The sequence below is a fragment of the Juglans regia genome, chromosome 2 (genome assembly GCF_001411555.2).
Source record: "Juglans regia cultivar Chandler chromosome 2, Walnut 2.0, whole genome shotgun sequence".
In the NCBI taxonomy this organism is placed as follows: Eukaryota; Viridiplantae; Streptophyta; class Magnoliopsida; order Fagales; family Juglandaceae; genus Juglans; species Juglans regia.
The window spans coordinates 15,493,650-15,516,291 of NC_049902.1; the positions used below are offsets into that span (position 1 = coordinate 15,493,650).

At 36.9% G+C, this 22,642-nt stretch overlaps 1 protein-coding gene across 1 annotated transcript; it reads left to right on the plus strand.

Moving 5' to 3' along the window:
* Positions 1-1,566: 1,566 nt before the first annotated feature.
* On the plus strand, positions 1,567-22,407 carry LOC108995587. Its single transcript, XM_018971180.2, has 15 exons — positions 1,567-2,073; positions 2,190-2,251; positions 2,970-3,875; positions 4,081-4,147; positions 4,252-4,314; positions 19,471-19,534; positions 19,629-19,722; positions 19,843-19,926; positions 20,003-20,092; positions 20,218-20,245; positions 20,557-21,084; positions 21,163-21,224; positions 21,453-21,562; positions 21,654-21,741; positions 21,826-22,407. The coding sequence occupies exons 1-15, from the start codon at positions 1,626-1,628 to the stop codon at positions 22,138-22,140; spliced, it is 3,009 nt and encodes a 1,002-aa protein (XP_018826725.1). The 5' UTR covers positions 1,567-1,625; the 3' UTR covers positions 22,141-22,407.
* The last annotated feature ends 235 nt before the right edge of the window (positions 22,408-22,642 follow it).

Here is a 22,642-nt window from a genome sequence, read left to right on the forward strand (position 1 = left end):
TTTGGCATCCAAATGTTTGTCAACAATATATAAAATAAGTAAAAAAGAAGATAAATGATATTTACAGTCATAAATTACACAAGTATCGCATATTTATTTTGAAAGTATGAAACCTATATAAAAAAAATTAATTTTTTAATAATGTACCACACTATTTTTCATAAGGAATGCGCAATGCTTGCATAATCGATGATTATATCTAACATTATTAAAAAAATAATAATTTGACAGAGATAACAAAATTTTTTAAACTAAGATATGAACGAAACTTATTTTTTTAGAAAAAAAAAATAAAGTTACAAACATTTGAAAATAAAAATCAAATCTAAAAAAATAAAAATTGATAAGAAGTATTCAATTGAAAAATAAAAAGGAAGGTGGGGAGGGAGACCACCTCTTATTCGCAGCGGAAGGAGGTACCCGTGGACACCGTTGGGTGGCTGCAGCCACTCTATTAGATCGTGGGGACTTGGGTATCACCCAGGGGAAAAGACATAATCCTTTTATTTTTAACTTTTGAATATTTTTATCAATTGTTTTTAGTTTTTTATTTTTTTTAAATATTTAAAACTCTTTATTTTTAAAAAAATAACATTCATATTTTTTCAAATATTTATCTTAAATTTTTCACTTTTTAATCTCTTTTTAATAAATTTTATATTTCTATTTCTTAGTAAAATTACTGACGTGACATTCAAAATTCTATGCGTTGAATTTGATTGGTTGCAAATTCCCACCTTACTGTTAATTAATTTAATGAAAGATAGACTGCGATTATTGTTAAAAATTCTAAGCTGAAAGAGTAAGGTCCGGTTTGGTTATGTAATTTAGAAGAGATGAAATAAAATAAAATATTTTATTAAAAATTGAATAAAATATTATTATAATATAAAATTATAATATTATTTTTATTTTGAGATTGAAAAAAGTTAAATTGTTTATTTTATTTTGTGTAAGATTTTAAAAAAATTATAATTATTAAATGAAATAAGATGAGATAATTTGGTTTTATATAACCAAACCAACCAATTGACTTTAGAAGCTTCTTTCAAAAGTAGGGCTGGGTAGAGGGGCACGGGCCCCCGGTCGACCACTGCCCCACCCACATAATTTTACTTTTATTTAAATAATATTTTTATTTAATTTTTTTTCTTATTTATTAAAATTTAATAAAATATTTTGAGTGAGATGAAAAATTTGAGTTTTAAATGAAAGTTTAAAATATTATTTTTTAATATTATTATTATTTTATAATTTGAAAAAAGTTGAATTGAGAGTTGAAAAAGTTGAATTGTTTATATATTTTACATAAAAATTTAAAAAAATTATAATAATAAGATAAGATGAAATAAAAATTTAGTATGAGAATTTTGTGCGAGAATTTTGTGATTAATATTTACCAAATTCACACGTCTAAACGTGCGAATGCAATATCTTGCACTCGCAGCACTGGCGCAGGACCGAACTGTTCCGTCATTAAACGCTCTTTTTTTTTTTTCGAAAATATTGTTGGCGGGAAATTGGTAGGTGCCAATTGTCGAACCCTACTTGTGCAACATTCCCGCCTCTCTCAATCTCTATACCAAGCGTCACCCAAACCCAAAATTTCTCAGATCTGGAGTTCCATGGATACTCGTCTCACCGACTCCGAACTCAGCCTAACCACCTCTGCCACCGACTCTGAAAAGTCGTGGCACCTCCTCGCCCTCCTCCTTTCGCTTGGCCGCACGGCTCGCCCCACCGAGCTCGCTTCCCGATGCGCCTTGTTCTCCGTCTCCCCTGAGCTCATCGAGTCCCTCTGCTCAATCCCTGGCTCGCCGCTCTTCTTCACCCGCGATCTCTACGTCACTCTCTCTCCTGTCGCCCTCTCTGCTCTCGCGGGGCTCACGGCGAATTCGAATTTGATATTTGACTTGACGCCGCGGATCCGGATGGGAGTGGGCGGGGCAAATAGGTGTTGTGATAAAATGCACTCTTTAAGAATGTACTCTAGGAAGCGCAAGCCCATTTCGTCTTCGGTTTATTCGCTAGACCCAGTGTCAAAACGAAAAGTGATTTTGAATTCGGGAGCTGGTAAGTAGGAGTTCGTTGTATTCTCTTTTTATTCTATTTAGAGACTCTTTGGTCTTTTGTTTTTTTCAATTTTGGTGTCAATTTGTTTCATTGGTAATTCTGGTTATTAATTACAGCGGAAGAAGAGGAACCAGCGCGCTTGTGTATACGGAAAACAATTCAATATGTTTCTGCAAAGGTACACTTGAATCAAAGTTATTCGATTCTTTTTTATAGGTTATGTTAAATAAAATCAAGTGAAGTTCTAGTTCGTTTGCTTGCTTTTTTCAATATGATTAGGTTTGGATTTATTGCTTTTGTTAATTTAGAATTTTTGGTGTATTATGTGAAGTTCCAGCGGACGTTTTTTTTTTCCAAGAGTCAATGTTTAAAGTTGACCACAATTCCATCGTTCTTGCAGCACTGGATTTGGAACTTTTCTTTCATCATTATTTTACACATCTTTAAAATGGTGAAGGTCCCTTGTGCCTCATTGTGGTAGCAGAATTACACTTGCTATTGTCATCTCATTGGGTAGTGTTGCCCTGCTAGCATAAAAAAGAAAGGATTTATCCAATTGCAAGCGACTTTTGCATTTTATGGTTAGTGTTGTAACAAAAAGTCTGCGGTTGTATATTTCAATAGTATTTAATTATTCACCTAATAAAAAAGAATATTGTAATGGCCTTTAATTATTGACTCTGTTTAGGTGACATCTCCATCTCTCTTCCGATAGCAAGTGAATGGTTTTCATGTAATCAGTTTTTTCCCTTTCTATTTTCTGTTTTCTCTAAAACAAAATGTTTTCAAGGTTTTTCCATCATATCAGTTTTCAGAAACATAATTTTTTCCATTTAATGGGTGCAACCAATCAAATCATTCTTCCCAACAGCCTCTGAATCATATTGTTCATGCAGGTACCATTTCATATGACTGACAATATGTGTATGAGCATAAATGTGCCGCCAGGTGACATGGAAGTAATTTTGAATAAGTTGAAGTTCACTCCCCCCATGTATCCTAATTCCAGTAGAGGTCAATCAACATATAAAGTGAAGAACCTTGAACCTTTAGAAGGTGACAATAATACAAGCATGCTTCTACAAAGGAAGACTAACATGCCAATAATGGCATGTGAACCTGATCCAGGACCAGCTCTTCCAAATACCATTTTGGATAATATAGTTGTTTGCGAAGATGCTGGAAATAATGAAAGTGGTCTCGGAAGTACGACAAATTTCAGTAAAATATGTTGCCAAGGAGATTTTAAATATAGAGATATATCTCCTTTAGAGGCTGGATATGTCGATGATGATTTTAGAGCTCCACAAGTTAAGATAGTTGAAAATGAAAGAGTTCGGGAAGGCAGGGAGAATCAACAGTTTATTGATTCTGGAAGCCTTCAAGGGGAAACAGAAAGTCTCTTACTGCCAATTAATACTTTCCTTTTGGACATTTTACCTGAAAATGACTCGAAAGAGATGAAGGTGAATTCTTTTGATATGATTTCTTCTTTAGAAAGAGAGCATAAAGCTACACATGTGGAAACTTGGGCTCTCTCTCCAGGAGCTGATCTTTCTGTAGCTCAGAAGCAGTCATTGAAATCCTCTGCAAAAATGAAGACAAAACACAAGGATTGGATGTCTTCAACACTGCATGTTTCCTCCAAGTTTTTGGAGCGTAATAAAGCAGTTGGTTCTCCCAAAGAGAAGCGGCAGTGTAGAAGAAATCGGCTGTCAATCAGCACGGTGAAGAAATTAAAGCGTGATCATGTTGACATGCGTATTAAGGAGAAAAGGGAAAACACTAGTGTTCCTCCAAAGGTAAGTTCCTATCTGGAATATCTGTATCCCATGTTGTACTTGGTTGCCTTCATCTGTGACCTAACAATTGGGTCTTTAGTCCAATCTATGAAAGAGTATTGGGAGCCAGGATGCATGCCAGTTTCATTAAATTTCTGAGCCGAAGTGAAAAAATGAGCTTAACCACTGTTGTTAGTTTTAATAACTATAGATGCTTACTTTGTAGGATCAACAAGAGACAAAAGTGATTCCAAATTTTGAATCTTATGTAGTAGTTGAAGAAGAAGGTTCAGGTATTAAAACTTCAATTACGTTCCTTTTATATCCACCACACGTCTGGCAAACCATTCGTTGATATTTTGATTATTGATTGTTTTCACTACACCCAAACTTGCAGGGGGTTATGGCACTGTTTACAGGGCACGGAGGAAAAGTGACGGAATTACCGTTGCAATTAAATGTAAGTGATGACATTATACTTCATAGTTGAATATGAAGTATATCTGATAGTCAGCATTATAATAGTTTGCTTATAATCTTGGACTTTCAACGTACCAAGAGTAATAGTTTGCAGTCCAGGTGAAAAAAAAGAGTTTAGCCTGTCTCATCAAATTATGGGACTTGTAAATTTTCCACTTTGATCACTTATGCAACATTCCAAATTAAGTCTTTAATACTGTTTCTCCAAGCAGTACCTTTCTGTCAAATCTAGGATTGTTACTTCACAATTTTCATAACATCACCTAACAAGAGTTCTATAAACATGATAAACTTCAAACAATGCCCATCGCTATTAAAACCCACCCAAAGTAATGCATGTAATAAAACTGAAATATCAAAACTTAAGGGAAAACTATAATGTTTTAGAACAAAGCCTAAATCCTAATAGTCTATGTGATAAACGCTTATCTCAACCTATTATCTGTGGTCTGCAGACTTGTTCTTATCATTACCTAAGACATTAAAAAGAAGTCAAATACTCAGGAGTGTACATCATACATTAAGAATGTTAGCAACCTTGATTTATCTGAAAACATCTCTATAATGCATTTAACATAACCAACACATCGTCAAAAATATTTACTGTATGATGTTATAACCCTTGTGTGCCTAGATTATATGGAATAAGAGAACATTCATAAAAAGAGATTAATTCACCACCATACTTCCTTTCGTTCTTTCTCATAATTTTATAACATGAGAATAATCATAACTTTCATAAACATTCTCATAGCTTTCATAACATAAACATATTCATTGCACATGGATCACATTAAAGCATTTACAAAACTTTACTATCATATAATTCAACAAATGCATATAAAAGGGTTTACAAGAAAAGGCATGTAACATAACATGTTGCGTGAGAATTCATTTGAGAAAAAAAGTAACATTTTTTTCTCTTGAACATCATGGGTGTGGCCATATTACATATCTATTTAATCCATCATAAATGACTCCCTTATAACATGAACAACATAACAGACACTTATTCATGCTTGAATTATTCTCATTTGATTTGTCACTCCATGCTATAATCCATCTTCAAGCATCTCCTAAGGGCCACAAATGTTTAACTCTTTAGAAATGACAACCTTATGCCACAATACACTTAGGCCCCATTTGGATAAACAGTTGGTCTCATCACATCTCATCTCATCCCATCTCATCTCAATATCCAAACACTACTCAAACACTTTTCAATTTATCTTTCATACTTTTTTCATTGTTAATCATTACAACTTTTTCAAACTTTCATATAAAACACAAAAAGCAATTCAACTTTTTTAAATCCCAAAACAAAAATAATACTAAAAAGTTATATTATAACAATATTTTAATTTTATAATATTTTTATTCAATTTTTTTTCTCTCCTTTTCCAAAACCCAATAAAAATCTTAACTTAAACTATTTTACTACTATCTACAAACCATCTCCTAGTATTAACAAATTTCTCATCTCATTTGACTATCCAAACGAGACCTTATTCTCCAAAATCCACTCTTGGGTTTTAATCCTTTTATTCTCATTATATTTATTCAAATCTGAACCAATTTATTCCTAACATCTAGGGCTCTCACATATCCAAAAGTTGTAGCATTTGGAAATCGTTTGATGTATGAAATATTAGTCACAAGCTAAAACTCGCAATCTGGAACTTGCTGCAGAATTTTACAGTCCAACATTTGCTGCTTGCAGCATTCATATATAATTCACTGTAATTCCAAATCACATAAAATTAGTCCTAAACAATCATCCCGCTTAAAATTTGTCATTTGCTCAGTGAAAACCTCAAAGCATTTTAACCCTAGTTTCTTTGAATTCCTGCCACGTTTCATACTATCTAAACCTCATGATACATAAAATCATATTGAGAACTTAAAAAAAAGTGAAATTTATTTTGAAGTCTGTCGTAATATTAACTAGTTTATAAAATTTCATAACCAGATTCAAGATGATGCAAATAGTATCGAGGAGTCAAAGAATTTAAGCCAAAATACCAAATGAAAAGAGATCCATTTTCTCTTCATTCCCATTTTTTTGGTAAAAGGAAAAGCTCATTTATATTATAGAAGTCAAAACATAATATAGGCGTAACCTTAAACCCAGGATTTCTAGAAAACAAATGACATACATATAAATATATGCCTTTTTTAAAGTTCAAAATTCAAGGTACAAATATGATGCGGAGCTAGGGTTCAAACAAATCTCACGACGTGAGAAGCCGAAATAGAAGAAGTACTTAGCTTGCTTTTTGTTTAAGTGTTGTTTGACCTTTGTTGAGTCGTGGGCCGGATTGCATTTGGGCTTGTCGTAGTAAGTCAGTTAATATATTTATATAATGGGGCTTGGTCCCTTAGATAAATAGTTAATTGAGGGCTTATCATCGTGTTAAGGGCAATGTAGTCATTTACATTATTTTCTGTTATGTTTTCTGTTTATGTTGAAGTCCTGGGGGAAAATACAGAGAAGGTATACAAGGCTTTTGCCATATTTGGAGGTCCTTGCTTCCTCGAAAAACCAGCTTCATTGTCTCTTATTCCTTTTTGCTTCTTTAATTTGATTAGCAATCTAGTGGGTTCTTAACATTTGGCATCTGAGCAATCGATCCCAGGGGGCTGAGCAGTGAGCAATGGCCGAAGGTACTAGATACAAAGAGGTGGAAAAGTTCGGGCTGCGGATGAAACAACATCAGGACCTGCAAAAACAAAAGGTGGAGAACCATCGGTAATCGTTAGATGATTTAGCAATGAAGATGGATTTGTTATTGGAAACACTTAATGGGCAAAACCCACACCAGCGACAGTAGCATAACAGAGTTCATGAAGAGAAGTTTCAGGTTCAAAGCTCGGGGGCTTTTGGGGGTATGCAGTTTTGCTCCATCAAGTTGGATTTCGCAAGGTTTGATGGTGAAAATCCCACTGGGTGGGTGTATATGGTAAACAATTACTTTGCATTGCATCCTATGCCATACCATCAGAAAATTTTAATGTCCTCTTTTTACATGGAGGGTGATGCATTAGTTTGGTTCCAAGATGCCGAGGAATCGAGCAACCTACATACTTGGGATTCCTTCACTCAGGCACTACAAATTAGGTTTGGGAGCTCATCTTATGATGACCCCATGGAGGCTATTACAAGGTTGAGACAAACTTCTATTGTTGCAGCTTGTATGACCCAATTTGAGGTACTTTCCAATCAGCTTAGGGGTCTTTCAGAAAATTATAAGCTTAGTTGCTCTCCTAATGGCCTTGAATGCTCAAACCCCACACCTTGAACTCTACCTTTGGATTAACTAAAATCTAGGAAGAGTATATTAATAGCTCCAAGAGGAGTGTTAAGCCATTGAATCATTTTAATGCACCCTCACCAAGATCCTCAAGTGGAGGAGGGGGCTCAAGTTCATCACCTATTGTAGCTAGGAGGGTTTTTCCAGCTTCTATGAGATTTCCTCCTAAGGGTTCTTTTCCTATTCAAAAGGTGAGTGCCACTGAGATGAAGGAGAGAAGGGATAAAGGGCTTTGCTACTATTGCGAAGAAAAATGGAATCCAAGCCACAAGTGTAAGAAGGCCAGGCTGTATGTCGTGGAGGGGATAGAGTTTCTTCAAGAAGATGAAGTGGTGGATGGACATGAGTAGTTGCTTGGAAGAAGAAGGGATTTTTGCTCAAGGGCAAGGAGGTGAAGCACCTGAAATTTCCTTGCATGCTATTACTGGGTGTAACGTCTTAATAGAAGGCCCAAACCACATGGCCTATACTCTAAAAGGACTAGTCAATGATACAATTGGAGCCCCATTGGAACCTTATAAAGAGCAATAACTTCTCCTTCCCAAGCAATGTGGGATCTCATACACCACCTATCCTTATCCATATCATATGGAGTATCACAATCTACCCCCCTTAAATTCCCGACGTCCTCGTCGGGCCTGTCCATTGTAGGTGGCATGGCTCAAGTCCCACATTTCTGGTTGGGATAGTCTCTGATACCATTTGTAACGCCCCAATAGAAGGCCCAAACCATATGGCATATATTCCAAAAGGACTAGTCAATGATACAATTGGAGTCTCATTGGAATCTTATAAAGAGCAATAACTTCTCCTTCCCAAGAAATGTGGGATCCCATACATCACCTACCCTTATCCATATCATATGGGGTATCACACTGGGTCTCCTAACCCAAGGACAATGAGGTTGTTAGGAAGGGTTAGGGAGCAATTAGTGGTCATTTTGGTGGACACTAGTATCACCCACAACTTTCATGATCCCACCATTATTTCCAAGGCCCATTTAACTTTAAACTCTATGGAACAAATTGAAGTAAGGGTTGCAAATGGGGAAAGAATTAAACGTGAAGGAAAGCTAGAAGAAGCAGAAATTTTGGTGCAAGGGCATTTATTCACTATTGGTTTTTTCTTATTGCCCTTGGGGGGTTGTGATATAGTCCTTGGTATGTAGTGGCTCATAACCTTGGGTCTTGTGTTATGGGATTTTGCTTCTCTCACAATGACTTTCACTTATGATAAGGAATCAATCATACTCAGGGGATTAAAACCCAGCCACTCAAAATGGGTGGATGGAGTTGATTCTAAGTGGCTGGGGTTGGATTGTCCCAACTCACTAAAGTAGAAAGAAGAGGAATGCTTCAAATTTCTGAAGTGGGGCATGAAGAGGTGGAAGTGGCAATATCACCAGTTGTAGGGGAGGTTTTGCTGAGATTCAGTGGGGTTTTTTAGGAGTTAAAAGGGCTGCCTCCTAAAAGAAGCCATGGCCATCACATTATTCTCAAGGAAGGGACTATTCTTATATCTGTTAGACCCTACAGGTATTCTTTCTATAAAAAGTCAAAAATAGAGAAAATAGTCTAGGAATTGCTGGCTGCTGGGGTAATTAGACTCAGTCAGTCACCTTTCTCTTCTCCTGTACTATTGGTTAGAAAAACTGATGGGAATTGGCGAATGCGTATTAATTATCGAGCATTAAATAAGAAGATTGTCAAGGACAAATTTCCTATCCCAATCATTGATGAGCTCCTTGATGAATTACATGGTGCTACCATCTTCTCTAAAATGGACCTAAGGTCGGGTTACCATCAAATAAGGGTAAGGGAGGAAGACATCATTTTAGGACTCATCATGGCTATTATGAGTTCCTAGTGATGCCTTTTTGATTAACTAATGCACTAGCAGCATTTCAAGGACTCATGAATGAGGTGTTTCAGCCCTACTTGAAGATGTTCATGATTGTTTTTTTTATGATATTTTGATATACTGTAAAACTCAAGATCATTTAATACACTTGACTGTTGTGTTGGAAACTTTGGTAGAACATACTCTATTTGCCAAAGAGTAAATGTAGATTTGGGTGCAAGGAGATAGAGTATTTGGAACATTTGGTCTCAGTTGAAGGGGTAAAAACCGACCCTTCTATAATTCAATCAATGGTGAATTGGCCCTTACAAGTCCTTGAGGGTTCTTTTAGGGCTAATAGGGTACTACAAGAAAATTTATAAAGCACTATGGATTGATAGCTGCACCTATCACTGCCCTGTTGAAAAAGAACTCTTTTCAATGGACTATAGCATTTTCTAAGGCTTTTGAGGAGCTTAAGACAACAATGACTAAACTTCTAGTGTTAGCCTTACCTAATTTTTCTAAACCCTTTCTCATAAGGGATTGGGCATAGGGATTGCATTGATGTTGGAGGACAGATCATTGACTTGTCTTAGCCATGCCCTCAAGGGGAAAGCCTTGGATCTATCTGTTACAGAGATACTTTTATAGAGATACTTTTATGCTTTCTATATCTAGATAGTATATCAGATAAATAGATAATGTGTACAGTAAATAGACTCTTCGTGTACCGTAAATAGACTTAATGTGTAAATAACAGCTAACGTGTATAGTAAAACCAGCAGCAATTAAGCGCTGGCTTCAATGCTCGGTTGTAACTCTTTTCTATATAAATGAAGGAAAACAGTAGAAAGAGGTATTCAGACCAATCTTGACATGGTATCAGAGCCCCTAGTCTGATATTCATCTCTGTGATCTTAATCCTTGAGTGTTGGCTTGTTGCGACGGGAGGAATTTTTTTTTTCTCGCTGTTTCCGCAAGTTTCTCTTGCTTTCCTTCTTTTTTGGTATTCTCGGTTGGGAGTCGGAGCTGTCTGTGGTGTTTTCACTTGTGGGCTTGAGTATTTGGTGGCTGTCGGAGTTATTTTGGGTGTTACGAACACTGTTTTGCCTTGCGGGCTCCTTCTTTTGGTGCCTTCTCGTGGTGGTTGGGCAGTTGTGGGGCAGTAGGCCATTTCTGTGGCAGACGGTAGTTTTTGTGGTGGTCGACTCCTTCTGTGGGTGGCTGTGTGGTGGTCGGCTACGTCTGTGGTGGTTTGTTGGTGCTTCTTGGCACTTTCTGGTGGTCGGCTACGTCTTGTGGCGGTTCGAAAGTTTTTGGGTGTGGCTGTGTTGCAGTCAGGTCTCTCTCTGCTGGTTTCCGTGACTTTGAGTTTGGCCCTTGTTTCTGGTGGTCGGCTACTTCTTGTTGCAGTCCGTAAGTATTTCTCTCCAATAACTGATTTTGGGCCCTTGTTTCGTGAAGTGCCTATTATTCTTGTGCCTTTGGGTCCTTTATTTTTAGTCTGGGCATTTTATTTTGGCCCCTCCTTGTTACCGTGACTTTGAGTTTGGCTTATTGTGATCCTAAACTTACCACTTATTTGATTGACTACTTAAGCATATTTCTTTAAGTGCTTTTCATCATGTCTATTGAAAATACTATTGTTCGCTTTACTGGAAAGAATTTTACTGGAAAGAATTTTCCTACGTGGGAATTTCAGTTTAAGATGTTTTTAAAAGGAAAAGAATTATCAAATCATATTGATAATTCTACTGAAGTTCCCACTAATGAAAAAGAATTTGCTCAATGGGAGGTCAAGGATGCCAAGGTAATCTCTTGGTTATTGGGGACGATTGAGTCCCACCTTGTGACCAATCTTAGTTTTTTTACTACGGCTCAAGCTATGTGGGATTATCTTCACCGTATTTACCACCAAGATCATAGTGATCGGAAGTTCCAATTAGAATTGGAAATTAGTACTTATAGTCAAGGCAATTTACCTATCGCACAATTTTATTCTGGTTTTATTAACCTTTGGTGCGAGTATTTTGGGCAAGCCTTTTATTGTAGGACAGACTAGCAGAGTTTGAAATTTCTGCTAGATCAGAAAATAGGTGCTTCATCTCAACATAAGTGGATAAGCAAACTAATAGGATATGATTTCTCTATTGAATACAAGGGAAGATTTACAGGCAACCCGAGGTTGAGGGGGAGATTTCCTTAGCAAGGATCATAGTTTGGACCCTATATGGCTCTAAGATCTCAAGGCCTCCTACAAAATTGACATGGAACTTTTTCAACTTTGCCAGAAGCTACAGCAAGGGCAACTTTTGGACCAGGGATCTACTTGTGGAGATTGGTTTGTTGCTGTGTTGGTTTGATTTGATGACCTGACCTGACAATAATGCGTTATGATTTTTTGGCGGATTTTAACTAGGCTTGGGCCATGGAGTGTAGAGGAAGAACTAGCAGAAAGTTTGCGCGAGCGAATGTCGAACAATGGGTTTGCTTGAGGCGTGCTCAACACTTTGCAAACGAATAATGCAAAAAAATGAAAATTAGGGTTGTCATTGTGTGACACTATAGATATGTACTTAATTAATAGTATATGTGTTTTGAGTGTTCTGAACAGCAAGATTTCGTCTCAAAGTATATTTTGAAATTCCTTAGTACAATAAAATTTTCTGCAGCTCTATAGACGTAGACACATTTTTAAATCACGTTAATTTTGTATCGTGTGATTGATTAGCTTATATTTGCTTTTGCTTTGTGTGTCATCTTTTTCACAACAAAGTTGTGGGCTGAATTGTATTGGGGCTTGTAGTAGCAAGTCAGTTAAAAGATTCACATGATGGAGCTTGGTCCCTTAGATCGATAGTTAATTGAGGGCCCATCATCATGTTAAGGGCACTATAGTCATTTAAATTGTTTTCTGTTTATGTACTGATCGAATGTTCTGGGAGGAAATACAAAGAAGAATTACAAGGCTTTTGCCATATTTGGAGGTCTTGTTTCCTTGAAAAACCAATTGAGTTACCTGAAATAGATTTTCACTAATTGAGTTACCTGAAATCCTAAGACTTTTTCTCACACCAAAATGTCTATTATCAGCTTAAGACTAATACTTCAACTCCCCTCAAATTTTTTTTTTTCCCAATTTAGTTTATGAAGCCCTAATCCTATTTTGACTACAAAATCACTGTTTGACATGTGGCCTTTACAAAAACTTCTTTCTTTCATTATATCCTAATTCTTATCACAATCAAGGTTGGAGAAGGCAATAGTGGAAATTCAAGTATGAGTCGTAAAATTTAACAGGGTAGGCCTAACATATCAAATCTCAAAATCTACTCATTGGTTTGCCAAAGAGCACATTTAGGTGCGGTTTGGATAGTGAAATGAGATGAGATGATTTTAGATGAAAGTTGAATAAACTATTTTTTTTAATATTATTATTGTTTTGGGATCTGAAAAAATTGAATTGTTTATTATATTTTGTATGAAAATTAGGAAAATTTGTAATAATGAGATGAGATGAGATGAAATCATGAAACACTTTCACTATCTGAATGGGGCCAGTTTTTGTAGAAAAAACTATAATTTCTGATGTAGTAGAATTCCTAACCGATGTCACTCTCTTTGCATACAATCATAGTTGCATTGTTTAATCTCTAACAAAGCTATCCTTTAACCCTGGATCAACACTGTAGTTCATGTTAATAATGCTATGAATAACTTGACACATCGAAATTTCCAAAACCTTTAAGTGCAAACCATGCATACCTTGAAGTTTTTGCTTTTCTCCCCTGTTGGACACTTTTTTTTTAAAGTCTGAAGAGTTTAATTTGGTTGCCTGTTATATGCTTCTTTAGGGGGTTTAATCTTTTTTAAGGGGTTGCCTAATATATGCCACTTGAAATCTCTTTTAATGTGGTTCGTACTCCAATACATGAGAAGGATACTAAACGTACTTTCTTAACTTCAATATGTGAAAGACGTTGTCGATGATCGATAATCATGGCAATTGGGCAAGTCTATAAGCTATTGCTTTGAGCCTCTCAAGTATCTCAAAGGCCGTATGCATTTCGAGCTTAGTTTTCCTTTTTCAAACCTCATTGTCCCCTTTTAATTATACTTTCTTTCCAACTTCAAATTGCAACTCTTGTCGTTGACAGTATGCATTCTTCTTTTGTCATTCTTACGCGGCTATGTCTTTTAGAGATGATATTGATCTTCTCACACATATCTTAGATTATTTCTGGACCAAATGACCTCTGTTCTCCAACCTCATCCACGAGTAGAGACGATTGACATTGTACTCATGTAGGATTTTGTAACGACTAACGACCTAAGGAATGGCCTAGTCACATTTGGGTTTCATTCCAAAACAAATTTGAAATGTGGGGTTTGAGTTGTGCAAGCCTAACAAGGATGCTCGGATTTATGAGGGAAGATTGCAATAGCTTTGATTGAACTATAGGCAAGCATAAGGGATCTTATATTGGCTAAGAGGGAGAAGGTATTTATAATGATTTCATGGAACTTCGAATTGTTATATTAATGGTCTTGGTAGAGTATAATTCTGTATGTGGCTTGGGTTTTCTTGGTCATTGTATAAGATGGTGCTCCTATGTAGTAACATCATTGGCATTTGCCTACTTGCACAACTTTTTCAAAATCAAGAAATGAGCAAAGAAAGAAAAGGGAGTGGGTGGGGTTGGAGGTATTGGGGTCCTTTAGACTTGGGAAATGATTGGCAACCAAAATCCCCTCAAAGAAATTGATAGTTAAAGACGTCTTGTGGTGCCCCCGGCCCTCGCTTGGGATTGGACGGTGACTGAGACGCCGAGACATATAACATAAGGCTACATACCCCTCGATCATGACAGATAATATGCTATGCACCTAAGTACATTAGCAGTATGCAATAACGTAGTAGCGGAAAAATAGTAAAGGTCGAATAATCGTAGCAATGCGATAAGCAATTGCAAAGCACATGACATCGTACTAATATCATATCCCAACATTGCCCAAAACATAAAACATGTATTAGAATGATATAACATCCCAAAATCATAGAGTATAGTTTAAATCTCCCAAAACACGGGACCTCCTCAAAGCATAGTTCTACAAAAGTTGAGGTCTAAAACCATAAGTCCTATTTCTTTTTTTTTTTTTTTTTTCCCACAAAATAACTTTAGGTTCTTGTTCTCTTCAAGAGGGTTCGAGCTTCACACGTTTTTCCAAGGTCTTATCTTTGTCTTGGTTGTTACGCCGTTTGAATTTCGCAATGAACTCAAGTATACCAGTGATCTCCCGGTCGATGGCCTTGAGTCGCTCCAAGATGGAGGGCTCAAGCCGACTTACAGCCATCTTAGGCATGATCCTCTTTGGAGGAGGAGGTGCCGTTCTCTTCCTCTTGGTCATGGTCATTGTTTACATCTGTCACAACTTCTACCATTCCTTTTGGGGAATGATAGTGGAAACTATTACAATGAGATTTCAAGAAATCTCAACAAGTAATCACACAACATACCACAGTTAACACAAGCATATAAGAGGTATATTATGAAATGCGTGCATGAACATGTACTTGACTTATGCACTTGACCAGAACTTGACTTGTAACAAAACTTAACTTTTCAGAAAAACTTCTTAACTTTTCTTATTCACGTGATCTTAATTAGAACTTGCCTTATCAGAACATATAACAAAATTTGTATTAAGTGATTCTTATAACATAAGCTCTTATTCTTGTTCAGAGGGTGGACACAACACAATTCCCCTTAGCACCGCATGTTTCTGCTAGTTACCGCACTATCAATGGTCCGTACACCATGATGAATACGTCATAAACAGAGATTCATATTAACTCGACTTTATTTCGTCGGGTTGCATGCCTTATGCACTCACTAGCGTTAGACACTTCCTCGCTCCGACATTCTTTGAAAAGAATTCATTCAAGGCTCGTCAATGGTACTTTGTCGATTCAGGAGTTACCACTCTATTCTTAAGTATTCCAGAGTGGACAAAAGAGTACTACAAGGACATTCCCCCGTCTTAGCATTTGGGGTTGTCGAAAACTTTTAAAGCCATTTTCTTTAAAAACATTTTCTTTGAAAACACTTCCTTTGAAAATACTTTTCTCCCAAATGCATGTGACATGAGACTTATAACATGCTTACTTACACTTGATATATGACATGTGAAATGCTGTGCATGAAATAACCAAGCATAACATATTCATTTCATAGTGTGATAACATAAACCACATGAGATATCAAAACATATACATGAACCCATGAAAAAGGATCTTGGTTGAAACATATAGATGCAAAACAAGAAGGTTCATCACTTAAACATGCTTCTTCAAACATAATTGCTTAGAAATCAAAGCAAAACAAAAGAAAACAAAACATAAAATTATGGTATTTGACCAAGATCCAAAACTTCTAAGACATGGTATAGCCGAATCATCAAGTAACACAACTCAACCACAATGTTTTCCTTAGAACTGAAACATGCATAGGACATTCTTGTCATTTTCTTCTTAAAACCGAATCATACATTCATGTAATATTCATATTCCAAGATCGTATAAGCATATTCAAACCAATAAACAAGAAATAGCGAACAAAGCAAACATAACAATGAAAGGATTTACACAATCATATACAAATATTAACCAAGAGTAAGTTGAGTGTATACTTACAAAAATCTGTGTAAAGAAATACTAGCAAGCTATAAATCCGAATATACTACATTAGAAAGAGTATCTAAAAACCCTATTTCGTGTTCTTGAGTGAGGATTTATAGGGCATCGCTTGATCTTAAACCACTTGGCTTTTAGAGTTCTTAGGTCAAAAACCCCTTTATTCCATTCATGTAGTAAAACAAAAATGCATGTGGTGGTTGAAAACATGGAGGATGAACTCCCCCACTATTCGGCTTCAAGGGTTTCTTAAAAACCCTAAGTCATTTTCCAAGAAATCGGGTAGAAAGTGTGTGTTCTATAATTTTGAAATCTTATGAGATTTGAATCTCACTTTTGGATTGAGGAAGTGATGTGTGGAACTAAGAGAAAAATCGATCCTTACCTTTCCTAGTCTTGGGGGTGGCGAAAACTTCTCTTAAAAAGGAACCCTCTTGCTTGGTTGGAAAGAAACGGAGTGAAAGTAGTGGAAATCCTTAAGTGGTAGTGGAGAGAATGAGAGCATGTAAAAATCCAAAAATGGCAAAAGAGGAAAGCCTTTGGGCGTGACTCCTCTCCCTTTTTATAGAATTTTCCTCAATCCTTCATTGGTTGTTTTGAAGTCCATTGCATGCAAGACAAGTGGCCCTTCCCTCTTCCTTTTTCTCTTTAGCAGAAATGTCCCTTGGTTTTCCCCAACATTGGATTTCATTGGGAAGACAAAAAGCTTGGGTGGCGTGTGGGTTCTTCTTCCCTTGGCTGAAACCCTCCCTTTTTCCTTTTATGCCCTCCCTTTTCTTAAGCAAGAGAATATCTCTTCAAGGGTACTTTTGTAAAACCTCTCATGCCTCCTCCTTTTCCTTACAAGTAACCTTTGGCATGGGTGACAAGTGGCATTGGGCATGTGCCATTGCCCTAGCTGTCCACTCCTTCCTCCATTTCCCAAATTTATGATTCATCTTCCTAGTGCTCATTCCCTAGGTGACTTCTCATGTGCCATTGGTCTAAGGATAGTCTAAGTGACAAGTGGCAAGTGAATGGGGTGCTTGGGAGTGTGTTAGCTGAAACCCTAAGGGCATATTCTTTGATACAAGTCCCTTCATCTAATCTTCTAGAAGCTTAGTGCATGCGTGACACTTGGTGAAAACTAACCAAATTCGAAATCCTATATGCCCCCCCTTCGGTTCCCCATGCAGATTTTCTAGAAAAGCTCTATTTTTCTTCCCTAGGCTTCACTCCAAAAGAAATCTACCTTGGAACTTGAATTTGGGCCAAGACAAGGGTCTAGGCATGTGGGATGATGGGCTAGCTGAAAATCCCTTAGTCTTCTTAGGTTCCTTTTGTCCCTTGATTCATCTAGAAGGTTTTTAGCATGATGACAAGTGGCAATTCCTCTAGGGTAGGCGTGCAAGCCACTTCTTGGTGCTTTCCTACACTTCTCTCTCCCCCTTATCCCACTATCAAGTCTAGATTCAAAGTGTAACACTTACATGACACATGGCACTAGTGACTAAGATTTGGGTCATGGGCCTAAAGCCATTGGGCGTGGGTTTCTAATAGGGCCAAAAATTACAAGGTAATCTAAGGTCACTCCCCTCTTGGGCTCAAGTCACTAAATCATAGACTCTAAGGCCTTCCAAAGTAACTAAGGCTCTTAAAATGCCATGGCAATCAAGAATGAATTCTATGAGCCATGTCTAGACAAACTCGGGTCATCACACGTCTTCATTCCCAAACATATTACATCTATATTAAAAAACTCCTCAAATTTTCCAAAACACCAAAACTCAAAAACCCATCTCCCAAACAATATTAAATCTTGGCAAGATGGCATCAGGTGGCTGCCTAGCCACTAGGGCTGTCCCAGATCATGCCCTCAGTGGTCAGGTTAGGCGGCCAAGATTGGGCCACTTGTGGTGGCTCCTCTGGCTGTTGGGTGGCCAGAGGATTATGGCCACCACAAGGAACTCGATCTGGGTTGCCTCGTGGCTATCAAGATGGCCCCCTCATGGTGATAGGCTACCACTAGGTGGCTTCTAGGTTTTTCTAAAAAACTGAAAATAAAAAACAAAAATTTTAAATTTTTTTATATATCCTCCATAGAACCCATTTAAAAATTTCTTACATCTAAACATATTCTCAATGGGTACCACCATTTTATAAAACTTATTAAAACCTGATCCCAAAAAGTTTTTACAATTATTCACAAACATCCGATTAGAGTAACGATACACCCTCAATCAATTTTTATGACTCCGTTCTAAATGGAGGGTGGCTATACAAAATTTGAAATTCAAATAAAACTTAGTATTTTTGATGAAGTGGCATTATAACCTAGGTTTGTTGTAAAATAATAAATTGTAAAATTGTTGTATGAATATCATTATTCTTAGACTTATTAAGTCATCCTTGTGGTAGTATGGTTGCATGGTAACGATATGATTGCAAATACTGTTATGGGGAATGGAAAGCATGTTGACAAATTGTTGTGTTAATATAAATAATTTGTTTCTGCTGATTTCATTTTCTCATACATTAGCTTCCATGCCATAATCATGTCTAAAATAGGCTGTTTTACATGGACAATAAAGAATGGCTGATACATTTGTTGGACATGATATGAGTTGGATTTAAGTATGAGAGATGCATCAAATATGCCCTTTAATTTAGTTCTTTGTTACCAAGTAGTTCTGTTTGAGTGAGGTAGAATGCTGGACATCCTAAGACGCATATGTACCTCATTTTTGCCTCATATTGAACTTAATGTATAGTTAGATCTTTAGCCATATCTCTGTGTCCAAACCAGAAGAGTTTGACACCTAGATGCGTATTTGCACCCAGCAGTATGGTGTAGCCAATGACATCACAAAAATTCCACTACATTTTGTGTTCTGGAGGAATATTGGGGTACTAAAAGTGAGACACTTGATGAAGACTAGGGGTTGTTTGGGAAGTTAGAGAAATTCTCATCTCATCTCAAAACTTCTCATAATTACCTTCCCAAACATCACTCAAACACAAAATACTTATCAATTTCAAATTTTCAAAATTTTCATCTCATTACAACTTTCCTAAGATTCCAAACAAAACACAAAAAACAATACAACTTTTTCAAATTTCAAAACAAAAATTATATTCTAACAATTTGTTAACTTTATAATATTTTTATTCAACGTTTCTTTCTCCTTTCCCAAAACCCTATAAAATAATTTAACTCAAATCATTTCACTACTATTCACGTAATTGTCATCTCATCTCATTACCCAAAGATGCCATGTATTGATCCAGTTTTATTCTAATGGATCTGCAGGCCCTCATGCAAATGCTCATAGGCACCATGTTAGCAATGAACTGAAGATGCTGGAGCGATTTGGGTAAGGGTTTCATTTAAGTTCACTTACATTACTGCATTGTGTTCTGAAACCAAGAACTTGTGATCTGATATGCAAATGAATTATTTTAATTCAGGGGTAAAAACTTTGTTATAAAATACGAGGGTTGTTTCAAGAATGGAAATTTTGATTGCTTTGTTCTAGAGCATGTTGAGCATGATAGGCCTGAGGTAATTATTGGATGCTCTCATCTATTCTTTTCCATTTTTCTTTTGTTTATTTTGTGTTTGATGATGACTATGCCTACTTATCTACTTATAAAAAACATATTTGCTGTGCCCTATTTTCAGGTGTTAAAAAAAGAAATAGATGTATTTCAGCTCCGGTGGTATGGCTATTGCATGTTTAGAGCGCTTGCAAGTCTCCACAAGCAGGTAAATATAGTTTACACGTATGTTTTGCATGGATTCACTTACTTCTCACATGTTCAGGGTTTTTATTTCTACACAGGGAATAGTTCATAGAGATGTTAAACCTGGCAATTTCCTTTTCTCTCGCAAGGCCAATAAAGGTTATCTTATTGATTTTAACCTTGCCATGGTTAGTTACAGTTTTCCTGTTATAATATTGTTCCCGTCTAGTTTTTTTTACCAATATTTCCTCAATTCTCCAATATAATTTAATCTTATTGGTTCATGATTGTGTTTCTTTACTGTTTTTTATAGGATTTGCATTACAAGTATGGGAACACCAGTAAGCCCTTCTTTCTCTCCAGTTCGTGTTTTAATCTACTGTATCACGAATTTATTGTAATGACCATCTGATTGTGTAATGCGTCCAGTTTTAGTTCTAATTAATTCACAACAGCTAGTTTGACAGAAAAAGAAAAGGAAAATAACTAAGTTGGCCCTTGCTTTCTAAACCCTATCCCCGCCCCACTCATACCATTGATACCACCCCAAAAATTATATGCTATATATATAATTGTTTCATCTGATGCCTTCTGGTCTACTTTCACATGATCAGAGAATTCAAACTTTCTGTTCATCTATATACTTTTATAGGCAAGTCAAGGATGGGACGAGATGTAAGCATCAATCATGTTATGGTTCCCAATTCCAAATCTGTTTCTCCAACCAAAAGTGGGAAGTTCCCAACTGCTAAAACTTCAGAAGCAGTCAAGCTGGAGAGAGCAAGAGGTTCAAAGTCAACTTTAGATCCAAAGGATCTGAAAAGAAAGGTGTACGGGCAAGCAAAGGTTTATAATGACTTGGGTAGTTGGAATGCAATCAAAAGTCAAGAAGCAGATGGGTCAGGCATAACCTCAGCCAAGGATGTGACAAGCACCAGGACGACTCCAGCAGAAAGGTGGAGGGAACCTATGCCATGCCAAGGTAGGAAGGAGCTCATCAGCCTGTTGCAGGAGGCAATGCAAAGCCCAAATTGTGAGGCAAAAAGTGTTCCAGCTCCTATGAGAAAGAGAGTTTCTGCCTCTCCTAGAGAAGTGGATGGCAAGCTTGTATATATTACTCCTATGCCCCTGCATTCAACTGTAATTGATGTTACTGGTGCTGGCTCAACAAAGAAAAAAGGTGTGTTTCTTGCAGTATTGGGACACTGGACTGAACAAGCTGTATTCTTCCCATTGATTTTGTTTCATTTGTTATTAGGGGATGGAAAGCAGAAGAGAGAAGGCCCTTGTGTTGGAACCAAAGGCTTCCGGGCTCCTGAGGTGAAAAAATATAAATGAACCTTAATAACTGATTAATTCGCTTTATAAACTGTCTGTCCTGTTGCAGCATCATGCTGCCTAGACTTGAAAATTAAGATGCTAGTTGAGTGAGCTTCAAGCTCTTTTATCATTAAAATTGTCTAGTTTCTCAAATATAAACCCTATTGTTTCCTCAATTGTTGTTTTCAACTGGAAAGGTTGAGCTGACGTTTTTAGTGATCAATGCAGGTCTTGTTCAAGTCTTTACATCAAGGCCCCAAGCTTGATATCTGGTCTGCTGGGGTCACCTTACTGTACCTGATTATTGGAAGAATGCCTTTTTTTGGTGATCCTGAACAGTAAGAATTGTTGTTCGGAAGGCTTTTTGTCTTCTTGGTATTTCTTCTTCATAATCCATTTGGCCAACCATAGCGCTATTGCTATTTTCAGGAACATAAAAGACATAGCAAAGTTGAGGGGCAGTGAAGAATTATGGGAACTTGCTAAGCTACACAATCGTGAATCCTCATTCCCAGTGGTATTCATCATTCATAATAGCCATTTGGTCAGTTATATATTAATTTGAAGATACCTTGTATTGAATAGGATCATTTTGACGCAGGATCTCTATAGTACACAATGTTTGCCATCCATAAAGCTACAAGACTGGTGTGAAACAAACACAAAAAGACCAGAATTTCTGGAGGAAATTCCAAAATCCCTTTTTGATCTTGTGGATAAGTGTTTAGCGGTGAACCCTCGAGTGAGGATTGGCGCAGAGGAAGCTCTCCAGCACGAATTCTTTGCTCCATGCCGTGAAGGTCTGAGAAGGGAGAGACTGCGGAGGCACAGTTTTAACTTGGATTCTGGAAGTAGCCAATCTTTATATACACAAAACAACATTGAACCTGTGAACATTTTTGGGGACCAAGCTTGATCAGCGATATGGAGGGTTTCTGCTTTTTTAAGCCATGTATTTTGGCTCTCAGCCCTTAGGTTTATGATATCAATTTCCATTGTAATGCTGTAAAATATCAGCCATGCTTTTTCCATTTAGCTAGATTCCTTTTATCACCTTGTATAGTTTCCTTTTGTAGTTTTGTATCTCTTTCAATGATATGAATTCAAGTGCTAAGATATTGTAGAATTAGAGAATAGAGATGTCTAATCAATGAGCATTGTTATATGCTATATTCCTATCTCACTTTCATCTCACTTTATAATTGTAGCATTTTCTATCACTCTCTACTTATGTCGTTCGACTTCTATCTCCCCTTTCTTTTCTTTTGTTCTTCATCTCCTCTTCCATTGCCACCCCAACCTCGTAGTAGGCATAACATCTTTGCCTCTTCTACTTATTCTCTCCTCTTTGCCCCACTTTTTCTTCTTGTAGGTATGAGACACCCACGAGCAAAGACATGGTGTGGGTGATACGCCCT

Bases quoted from the DNA above. Each gene is read 5' to 3' on its own strand.
- LOC108995587 (XM_018971180.2), top strand. From the start codon at position 1,626: ATGGATACTCGTCTCACCGACTCCGAACTCAGCCTAACCACCTCTGCC. The intron at 3,876-4,080 runs GTAAGTTCCTAT...CTTACTTTGTAG, and splicing joins ACACTAGTGTTCCTCCAAAG to GATCAACAAGAGACAAAAGT. The intron at 21,225-21,452 runs GTGAAAAAATAT...TGATCAATGCAG, and splicing joins AAGGCTTCCGGGCTCCTGAG to GTCTTGTTCAAGTCTTTACA.